Below are 12,035 nucleotides of genomic sequence, written 5' to 3' on the forward strand. Positions count from 1 at the left end.
TCGCGAAAATGGTCCCGAGATGTGCTGCAATACCTCCACGAATTGCATCCCTCGATGTCTCAGTTAGTACATACGATCGAAATAAGTGATATGGAATATTGTACATTTTCATGAGTTTCAGAAATCGGGGGGGGGCAAGGTTGAAAAATTAAAAAAAAAATCTCGAAGTAATGAAGACAGAGAGAGATAGAGAAGAAGGAAGACGAAGAATAGTGGCGCCAAAGACTTAAGTGAGAAATAACTAACGCTACAAAGACAAAAGTCGAATTTCTATCTCGACAAATCCATAGCCAAAATATTCTTAACATGCCAAAAGGGTGGTCTACTCAAATACGTAGACTCAAGGAACGCCCTGCTGCCAAGGATGCAAGTTCTGTGTCCATCAGATCCCAATCCCACAAGAGTTTGGTTGTAAGATTGAAATCCGATCCCCGTATCCGGCCCAAACCAGCAGGTTCCCGGAAATCGTCCGGAAGGTTAGAGAAGGCGCTAATTTAGAATTTCAAGAAAAAAAAAATCATCCGACCTCTTGGAAACTAGAAGATTCCAGAATAGGGATGAAATTAGAGTAATAGCTAAGGTATCCCTAATTAGTAATTCGCCAAAATTAAAAAAAAAATTAAATAAATAAACTGAATTTTGGATCGGTGATTTCAATTACCGAAACATCACCGATGGCTACCCAGCGCAGACATGCCACCGTCTGGGACGTCGTTAATTTCCCTCATCTAATTAAACTAAGAAAAGACATGAAAATACTTAAGGGGAGTAGGGGTCGACGTCCGGGTACGCTACATTTAGTAGCAGTTAATTTAATCGGATAGTCCGAACTGAGTTATATGAACACTGCACAATAAATAAATAAGGTAAGCAACAAAAAAAAAAAAAAAAAAATAATCTCGGAGAGGCTATGAATGCTAAAGATACAAATGACCGAAACCTGTACTTTTCGATGATCACAGGATATAGCAGTTGGTTTTCTTAATTATCATTTCTGTCATCCTTTAGAAGTAATTCCCACATGATACTACTCTATCTCTTGAAAGGCTTAAGATCTGGGGCTGTTATTATGAGGTACATAAATGCAAAGTAACACACAATTCCCAACTATAATTTACATTCAAGTAGCAAACTCGGTTGGATGAATGCACTGGTGTGGAAGTCAAAACGCGAGAGATTTTTTTTTTTTTTTTCGTAAACATATTCATATTTTCACTATATAAAATTCACTAGGCCTATCCATTTAAATATAGGGGTCGTCATCTCGTTCATATTATATATCATATTATTAACATAACATTACATTCATTCATTATCTACTAATTTTCGCACGAAGTAATATTTTATAAACACCCTATTTCGTACATTTTACACGCAGGCCATACACATATCTACATTACGCAGTAATAAATATATATATATATATATAACTATCACAATCTATCACGCTCAAACCACCACACGATCACATTCATCGAACCACGTACTCTTTATTTCGAAGCACCCAAATTGTATTTACCTTGCAGGTTTAAAAAAAAAATCATACATGTATTTACGGAAAGTTAAATTGTCAATGATTAATCTATTTCTGATTTGTTGATAAAACTGAAGCAACAATGGAATTTTCGACAGCCACGGGAAAAAAGAATTTAATACTACATTTTGAACCAAACAGTAACAGCATATGGGCTTTACTTCTATTAAAAAAAATAGGTATTCTTTATTTCGGCGGATATTTCAATTTCTACTGACCCTAGCAAGCTGAAATTTTCAGTACAGTAAGATCTCATGCTATTTTATACGAAGGTATACTCATCTGACCCGAAATCCATGTCCAATGAAAGTAATTTTTGAATAAATGACTAAAATCCAACAACCTAGATCACTAAGTTATGCGATGTCGTATTGTCAACAAACAATTGAGTACCGAAACCGGACGCTGTGGCGCTGTAGTGGAGGCATAATTTACCGTGTACTGAAATGTATACTTGTACTCATTAATCAGAAATTTAATATTTACTCTGGTTTATTTCTGTTAGGAAAATGGTACTAAATTAACACATATTTATACACTGTCCAAATCGAAAATTCACACACTCACACAAAACTACTAACTACATACACCACTGCTAATACTATACATAAAACAACTAACTAAACCAAACATGCACCATTTAGTTACATGCATGTTGACAAAATAAATACTCCCTTCTTATATATACCGTCGGCTCTATTAAATTTAGAGGGGGCAAAATGAGAAAGGTAAACACTAGGTCCAATTGACCTGACCAATTGTTTACATAATGACTACCAAAAGTTGATGCCCGGGGGGCACCTTAAGGAGGTTTATGTAGGGACCCTTCCCCTGAAAGGGGAAAAGGCCCTAAAACGAACAATAACTAACCCATTCCCCCGCTAGAACCGGTTCAATTCAGAAAAGGGGATAGGAGCCCTTTTGAACTAACTTAAGCTGCCATTATGATTATTTACAGTACTATTAAACCTACTACATACATGCAATTACGAAATAAATAATAATAAATCACATTTACTTAATACACGACCAACATGCACTAATCAGGTCGTAATTTCCCTAATCCCTAATTGAATTTGGAATAACAAGAAAAAAAGTAAAGTCACTCTTTCACTTTTGCTGTTATAGCTGGGCAGCAAACATGGCTTCCTGCAAACCGAAATCCTGAATCAGATATTTTCCCCTGGTTTTGCAGTTCTTTCAACAAAAATATGGGTTTCCTGGCTCCTGATTGATCACACGACGTTTACGATGACATTTAGTCTAAATTTTACCTGTTTTACACTCGAAATCCACGTCTTTACCAGCCAGTATAGCGTAGTTGATTTCCACGGCTGTGCTCGTAGAGTCGTTCTTGATTATTCCGATAACATTGCGCCGAAAAAGCCAGAGGTAGGAGAATTCCTCCAATCAGAAAGAAAACTTTAGCCGCGGAAATTACAAAGCGAATGGAAATTTGGTAAATCCAGATATAACCGGATCTGAAAGTGACTAAGGACTACTGAGAGGGGGTGAGGGAAAAGGTTAGGTACCTGACTAAATTCTACATTGGTCTGAAATTAAGAAAATTTATATCCAATGACAGAACTATGTTTCGGTATGACGTCAGAATGGTAAACCTGGAAACTTTTCAACTTATATATCAGAAAATGGGATTTACACTTAATCAAAATATAAATAAATATATTATACAGTGGGAAATATGGTTATTAATGAAACCTTTCGATTCATTATATTTAATTCGAAGTAAAGGGAGTAAATAAATTGTGTAGCTAAACCGAAATTGAATAAAAAAAAAATTACTAGGTACAGGGTGCGTAAAAAAAAATTGCCATTACTTTCAACTGTAATGGTACATTACATATAGAATGCACGCTCCGCTATTAATACATTTAAAACGAACTTCAAATTACCGTTTCAATATCAAACATTTTCATAATTACAAGACTGGATATGAAACCTTTCTCAACATGGAAATGTACTTGCTTGAAACAGTGTATACGTTCCAAAGAGGATGAATGCTCTTGGGACAAAGATAAAGAAGATATTTTTTTTAAAAAAAGCTCTCTGTCTTACCGAGAATGGAACCTAGTCAGCCCAGTTAAGAAATAGACGTCGTATTAATTACGCTATCCAAGCTCTTTGTAAGTATTGTATGCGTCTTTTTAGTAGATACAGATAGATATGGTCTTGGGATAGCAATTGATGATCAGTAAGGCGATATAAATTTTAATTTAACAAAAGTTGCTTGTTTCTGATATAGTGATAGTATCAGAAAAGTAGTACTGATGCTGTACATTGTTGAGGTCAGAGATTCCCGTTGTTATATCAACAAAGTCAACTATAAACTTTAGGATTAGGACTATAATATCCTACAAACAACATTATAATGAAACAGTCTTAGAATCAAATCCTGGTCAGCAAACAATATTTTTTTTTCTGATTCCTATATTGAAGGAGAGTCGTTTCAATGTTTAAATTTACCCTTAATTTTAATATCCTTAATTTTATCTCGTAATTCTATAGATCAGTAATATTAAAATTTCCCAATATCTATTCAGAAAATTCAAACATAAGGATTCCTTTCAGTTAGAGATGTGAAATTTGTCACTGAAAATATTAAATCGAAACTAACGGAAGACGTGTTTCAGCATTTTCGAAACATCTACTTAAATGTGATCAAAATGCATATATAAATTCCAGATTAAAAGAAAATGGTCCCATGCTCTAGCGTTATCAAAGATCCACTTCTAAGGAACAATATTCCTACAACATTTTGTCAATATATAGACTGAAATAGATCTTATGTGTTTCAACATTACAGAAAAGCGACTAAATTGCTTGAAATGAACTTTCAAACATAGCACCTGGGTTGAGCCGGGCTTTCATGTCACTCTAATTAAAATGTGTATTTTAACGGAAATGGGAAGTTACTATGTAGTACGCCAAAAATTAAATATCTCACGAAACTTATATTATAGAGATGATTCTCGTTCTCAAAACTCTTACAAATGTGACCACGAGCTCCACTGTTTTTGAAAACTCTGCTTCTGAAGGCGGTCAGGAAGCAATTTCTGTTTTCTTTTTCAAAAAAGAAATCTATTTGGTATTTATAAAATGGACGAAATATGAAAATATTCGAACCGTTTATAATGATTTTTTGAACATAGTTAGCATTTACGTGAACCTGGTGTTTTTAATCAACTCATCTTGATTTAAAAAATAAACTGTGTATAATCCATTTGCGCACAAAGAAGTGAAAGTATGCGTTCATGAAATATAAAATACATCATGAGCTTAAAATCTTTGTTACGTAAAAAGTGAAATATCAAGAAGTATAACAAACGTAACTTTACTTTATATATATTAATTTTATATACACGATGTGCGTCAATTAAGATTTACATACCTTCGGTATGCATGTACGAAAAAGTAAGATTGTATAATCTATGTGAATACAATCGGTTACCACCACAATATAAGTGCTGATAATAATATAAACTTTGTCAAAAGAGTTCGTGTGTGTACGACATTTCTGCAATTTTAAACAGGGCTTTCTAATTTAATTTTTGCAAAATTATCCTTGTTTAATTTTAAAATGATTAATGTTTGTATTAATGAAGGCATTGTCGGATTAGCATATTCTGATCCGTGGGCTATACTTCGAGAGTTGTTTTGTTTCCCCTTCTCGCAAAAAGTAATGTAAATTAATGCTAAATATATTTCTACTTACCGAATTTGAAGGTACACCGGGTGTATTATTGTCCACTTTGCTTTAATAATTCAGAAAATTGTGTATTTATATTGTGCTATATTTTGACTTCTAAAAAGGCAAACTGTGCTGTATTGTATAAAGTAGAAACGTCCACGTAGAAAGTATTTGATACAATAAATTAGTTAATTCTGTAATATATAAGACAAGGAAGAGGGAATAAAAATTTCCGTCCCTAAACTACGTAGCGTCCTAGTTTCTAGCCTACTCAGCCTAGGTGCTAACTCGTGTTAGAATAGACCGCATTCACTATTATTATTATTATTATTATTATTATTATTATTATTATTATTATTATTATTATTATTATTATTATTATTATTATTATTATTATTTAATGTACACTCCAACAGTGTGAAAACAAACACATGAAACGAAGATGTTCTCTTACTCTAATGCTACGTTTTATTTTCCAGTGCGTAATTGATCGAAGATGTGCCCACGGAGCACATTGTATCCAAAGCCTTTTGTATTGATTCCGCTGTGTTCTCTTTCCATTCAAGGAATGAGTTTTCATATCCGATGTGTATTATTTATTCTATTTGTAATTTGCCAGAGTCAGTGCATAAGAAATAATTTCATGAATGCAGAGAATATGCAAATATTTTGTACTTTCCGCTTTAATGTTGAATACGTACGTAGACTCCATTCGAAGCCGACAGTAAATCGGGAAGAACATCTACAGACACGCTTATTCAAACACTTCTACGTCCTCGGAAAGTGCATCTAGATGTACGACTTTCCATTTATGTTCCTAATAATTGTGTCATTGCCACATGGGAATATTGTGGAGTAAATGTGGAAAATTTTATTAAAGTGTTATTGGTAGTGCATGATTCTTTTGTAACATGAAATGATTCTATTAGTCAGGAGTAAAAGTAGATCTGAAAAGGTAGGAGGACGCATGACGTCATGCCATCCCCTGTACCTATCTTTGCCCATTGTATTTTTTTAGAAAGTAGGGAGAGCCACAGATATTTTTTGGAAGTGGGGGACGGGGTCTCCCTCGTTCCTTCTCACTTTTACCCCTGCTATTAGTGCCACAAAACTATTTGATATAATGTGACACCATCGAAATGGTTTTTGTGTACACTCGATATGGTATATTTTATACCACAATTGAAGACAGCCTGCTGTTTGTGCGCTCCCGTCCTATACAGTGCCGAGGAAACTTTCATAAGGAGAAAATGCAGTTTAAGTTACTCGCAAATATAAAATACTCCATTGTCTGAACTGTATTTTTGAACAAAACTGTCACTTGGGTCCAACTAATTTTTTTTTTAAATCATTTCTATTCAAATAAATAGCGTAGTGCGGAAGGGCTTTAAAATATTTCAAACAAACATTTTCCTCTTGTGCGAAGAATGGGCATCTTTAATACTCTACTTCTAGTTCTAATTACACAACCACACAAATGAAAATAGAAGTTCTAAGCACCATACTCAAGGGTATGGGTTCGATGTATTTTGTTTAACATAATCCATATTTTCAAATCCCAGGACAATTGAACGTGTCAATGTTTAGTTTTGGGCGAAAAACATGTATTCTCTCTATATAAAATTGCTCAAAATCCATGTAACAAAATACATCGAATTCATACCTTGGAGTCCACTTCATAGAACTCATACCTTGGAGTCCTTTTTTTTTTTTTTGTAAGGCTGTGTTACATGTATCCTTTCTATCCAAATTTGTTCAAGTTTTTCTCTCATAAAAAGTGGCGCGGTTAATCGTTCTGGGGTTTCGAAATTTTTATTCTGTGTAACGAAATACATGAAATCCGTACTCTGGGGTTCGCTGAACGGAACTTTTTTTTTTTTTTTCGTATGGCTGTGTTACGTATATTCTCCCTATCCGAAATCGCTCAAGTTTTTCGTTCATAAAAAGAAACTCACACGATCAATCGTCATGAGGTTTCGAAATTTGGATTCTGTGTTACACATACATCTAATTCATACCCTGAGGTCCCATGCACAGAACTTTTATTTTGTGTGTGTGTGTGTGTGGCTGTGTTATCAATAGCTTATAGACTCAGTGGTCTCTACTCTAAAGTTACTTGCATAAAAGTATGACATACCTATCCTATAAATATACAAGCCAACAGTGTGCATTTCTATGGGCAAAATAGAGTTGACATGAACCTTTTAGCTTTACGTCCCGCCATTATATCATTGGGCTAAAAGAGATTGATAATAAATGTTGGAAACTGACACAATGAAAGATTAAAAATGCGGAGGAAACAGAAGAACTTCGAGTAAACTCACGGATACAGAGACAAAGAAACAAACTTCTAACTTTATATATAGTATAACATAAAATAAACTATTAATTAGATCTGGATATTTATTGTTTTAATCCATAATCAATGTTCAATTATAACGAAACAACTTCCAACAGACACACGTTTATATATCTTGCTAAAATGCAAATATATTAAATCTGACAAGCAAGTATTTCACGTTCCAGGAATACTAACTTTTGAAGTGTGGTGAAGAACTTGTATTTAATAGATGAGTAGAGTATTGAATGTATAATGAGAAGCTTGTTGGTTCAAACCCTCGTCGGAAAACAGCATTTTTTTATATTTAAATCTTGAAGGGGAAATGTTCTTTTTACTTCGGAGTTTTATATGGGGACGTTAGAATGCTTCAAAATACTAAAATTATGGAAAGAGAGAGAAACTACGTTATTATATTGGTAATTGTACCAAAAGATCCAATATATTTCAATCAAAAACTATCTTGTAGGCCTTATATTTGGAGAACTAAATATAGGCCTAGTGTAGCCAAATCCAAACTATCACTAAACTCAGTATGATATGCTTATTCCTATATCATTGATTTAGGTGCTGTTCAAAAATTTTGTAGCCCCTGATCCAAGATCCAATATATTTTGATTAAAAAATTTGCTTGTACGCTTTATATCTGAAGAACTACATATAGTGTAGCCAAACCCAACCTATCACTTAAGTCAGTATGATGTGCTTAGAAATATTCCGTAGAAAATACGAAAACTGGATTTTGGGGCCGTTCAAAAATTTTTGGGCCTCTGATCCAAAAGCAAATTATTGGCCAAGATCGCAATCTTTTGATCCAGTTTGGATCATTCCTAAAATTCTAGTTTTAATCACACTTGCGTCTCTCTAGGACGTTTTAAGAAGTTCAGATTTTTATATCTCTCCACTCTTCTCTTATATGCCTTGAAAATCGAGTATAGTTTTTTTATTTTTTTTTTATAGTAAATCAAAGAGATGTCATTGCCATTATATCTCTTTCTTTCTCTTCTCTCTAGCTCATCTCTGGAGGTGAATGTTCCAACAAAGAGACTACAAAGTCTATTTTCAAAACCAGAATATCTAACCAGTCACTGTACATATTATGATGCTTGCCTTAACGTACGAGACAAGAAGTCGAAAAACTGAGAATCCAAATCTTTTCAGAGATTATATTATAGTGATGCTACGAATCTGAACCGTAACCACAAACTTTGCTGTTTATTTCTCAAGTCAAAATAAAAACTATATTGCAGATTTCTATGCTGCTTGCAATTCCTAGACTTAAATCGTGGTTACATACTCTGCAAGGCGATGTTAAATCACTTTTGATTGTGAAGATACAAGGATGTGAAATCGAAGTGGATAAAAAGCAGAGGTGGTATGTTTTATTACGATTTTAACTCGACATACCGGCTATCTAAATAGTGAAATACAGTGAGGGTATGTTGCCTAAAACATTGCATTTATATTTACATAATAACCGAAAAATACTGGAGAGCTTCTCTTTATTTAGGGGAAGGGGCATGGAGAGACTTTTATCCCTCGCCAACAACTTTCTGAATAAAATTTAAAAATATTCCATTATGTTGTGTTATAGACAATTATACACGAAAATGCTCAAAAATGGAGTTTTTATATTAGCAATTTCCTGCGGAAAAGCTCCCGGACCCCCTCCCCCCCTCGACTGAGAGGTATTGCAAAGGCCCGAAAGAATCGCCCCCGCAGCAGACAATCCCTAAATCCGCTCATGCTCAAAACACGACATTTAGCTTTATGAATTAAGACAAGAAGACACACACATGTGCATACGAAAGAAACAATTCAATATGGCACATCAAAATATAAACTAGATGATCTTCTTAGAAGACACCTCATTTATAAACAAAAGGTAGGAAAAAGATAACGAAAATGTCGGTATTCTCAACTTAGAAATTATTTCTACATAAGAAATAAAATCTTTTTACATGCAGAACTATTCGTCAATTACTGTCTATAAAAATGGATTTATTAAAGGTGTTTAGCATTTACTCTCCCGTGAAGGTATGTCTTTATTACTGAAAAACCAGAGGCGGTATGGCTTCATCACTGAAAAACCAGAGGTGGTATGGCATACCACCGCACACCGTCTCACTTCGACCACTGATGTGAAATCTATAAAACTTCAAGGAAAGAAGGAGGTGTTAAATGGAGTGAGAAAATAAGAAGGAAAAGGTAGTCAGCGAGATTTGTGAAATCTTAGGAAGATGGAAAGAATACATCGAGAAATTCTATGAGAGTAGGGATAAATCGCCTGATCTAGATGATGAAGTAGAAATAGAAGTACAGGAGGATTTAATATTCATCGAAATGAGTTTGAAAAAATTATATACGAAATTAAGAATGGAGAGGCAATTTGGATAGATAATATACGAATCGAACTCATATGGTAGACAGGGAAAGAAGGAATTATTCCGACTCTGCAATTAATTATATGAAACAGAAGAGTGAGCAAAAGATTTCCTGAAGATGATCATGATACCGTTGACTAAGAAATCGAACTCAGAAAGGTGTGAGGACCACAAAATCATTGCTACCCATGCAGCAGAAGTTGTGCTTCGAATACTGAAGAGGTTATATGGAATGAGGAAGAACCGCTAGGGTTCAGGAGAGGTAAGGGCGCAAGATATGCTAAGTGTAATCGGTGAAGAAAACTTCGAAAAATATGTTTCTCGCAGACCTTATCTACATAATCTACTATCTACCCGAAAGAGATAGTGAAGAAGAGCGAGCCTACATAATAAATTCGGTATTTTGGTAGCACTTGGAATGATTAGGTGTATATGGTTTCTAGATGATATGGTGCATGAATCTGAAAAGAACATCAATAGAATATTAGAAAACTTGAGGAAGAGCTGTGAAGAATATGGGATATGAAAATAAATGTTGGGAAGGCAAAAACCACGGCGGTTGAAACGAAGCTAACGGTATATAATACAGAAGTAGGAGGTGAGAAAATACAACAGGTGAGTAGTTTCTGATACCTGGTTAGTATTATTACTGATAACATGAAGTGAAATAGTGAAATGAAAGCAAAATAGGAATGGCGGAAGAAATATTTAGAAGTTAGAGAAGTATTTTTTGTAGATTATTGAATAAAAAGTTGAGAAAAAGTCTCATGGAATATTTCGTGTGAAGTACTGTGGTATATGGGGCAGAATAAGATCCCTATCTGAAGCTCTTTCCAGAGCTTAAAGCATTTATGAGCAGATATTGTAAATAATGTTTATAATGTGAAAGGCAGTATTAAATGTTCATGTTTTAATATGTATCATACAAATTGTCTGTCTTTTTTTCACCCAACATTGTTAATTGGACTTAATTCTCTTGTGTTCTGAACACCTCAATTGTCGAGAAATATTGTAGAACTATATAGTACATTTTACTTTTAAAGTAAATTCTGATCTTACACTATACATAATTTTTAATAAGCATATTTTAAAGCCGTTAATTTGAAGGCAACGAATGTAAACGGAACATCCTAAATATTTTCGTTAACTGTAATTATCGTACCATTTGAAACATTAACAAATACATATGTGTATATTTTTTTCTACGTACATATATAGCAAAACAATAAGTAAAATTATTTACAAACGTTTGATATACGCTGATTATCCTTGTATGCACCATTGTGTTCTCCGAAAAAGAAGGAAATGTTCTCTAACTTCCCAGTATATGCGAATAGAGTAGAAGACCAGTTTAACAGTGTCACACAATTATTCCTTTGCGATCTGTAGAGATGCACATACATTTTCCTCCAAGTAATTATCCGTTATGTTAAGTTACAAACTTTTAGATAGTTGTGAAATATGACAATTTATTTATATTATAAAATGTTTTGTACTTCTTCTTTCGTAGCCTTCTTCTTAATGCTTTACAGTGGAATTTGTATAACTGCTGGCGCACATAGATTATGGGCTCATAGGTCGTACAAAGCTAAATGGCCTCTTGAATTATTTCTCTTAATAGGATTCACAATAGCACATCAGGTAAGAACACAAAATAGTATGAGTATCTTGAAATTTATTTTTAATTTTTAATTTTTATCTCCTTGTTTCTCTCGATCTTTCACATTGTTCAAGATAGATTTGTGATTATTATCTACAATAATCTATATATATAAAAGAGAACGTACAAATCCTTTGTCCGCTCATCACGCTAATACGGCTGAACCAATTTCTTTTATTTTTGGGGGGTTATTAGGATTTGGACCCTAGATGGTTTTTATCATATCACTTTAATTTTCAATTACCAGTGTCTTGAGATAATTGACCATTCAGGTGTCCATTACGTACAAATCTTTTGTTAGTTCATCATAGGTATAAAAATAAACGTATTTATATGCAACCCGCATGACCGTGTCACTCGGCGGGTTAACATAAATGACAGGCGTTATAATGGTTTTTATCATATCACTT

At 33.9% G+C, this 12,035-nt stretch overlaps 1 protein-coding gene across 1 annotated transcript in view; it reads left to right on the top strand.

Moving 5' to 3' along the window:
• Positions 1–11,475: 11,475 nt before the first annotated feature.
• The window catches only part of LOC145677546 (acyl-CoA desaturase-like), a gene marked incomplete at its 5' end in the record, with an annotated part of 31,873 nt that continues 31,313 nt past the window's right edge, over positions 11,476–12,035 (top strand). The window contains one exon of the mRNA XM_081748013.1: positions 11,476–11,606. Within this exon, the coding sequence (XP_081604139.1) occupies positions 11,476–11,606 (131 nt within the window). The remainder of the gene's footprint in view (positions 11,607–12,035) is intronic.

This window comes from Thermobia domestica, unplaced genomic scaffold (genome assembly GCF_964235325.1).
Source record: "Thermobia domestica unplaced genomic scaffold, izTheDome1.hap1.1 HAP1_SCAFFOLD_1023, whole genome shotgun sequence".
NCBI lineage: Eukaryota > Metazoa > Arthropoda > Insecta > Zygentoma > Lepismatidae > Thermobia > Thermobia domestica.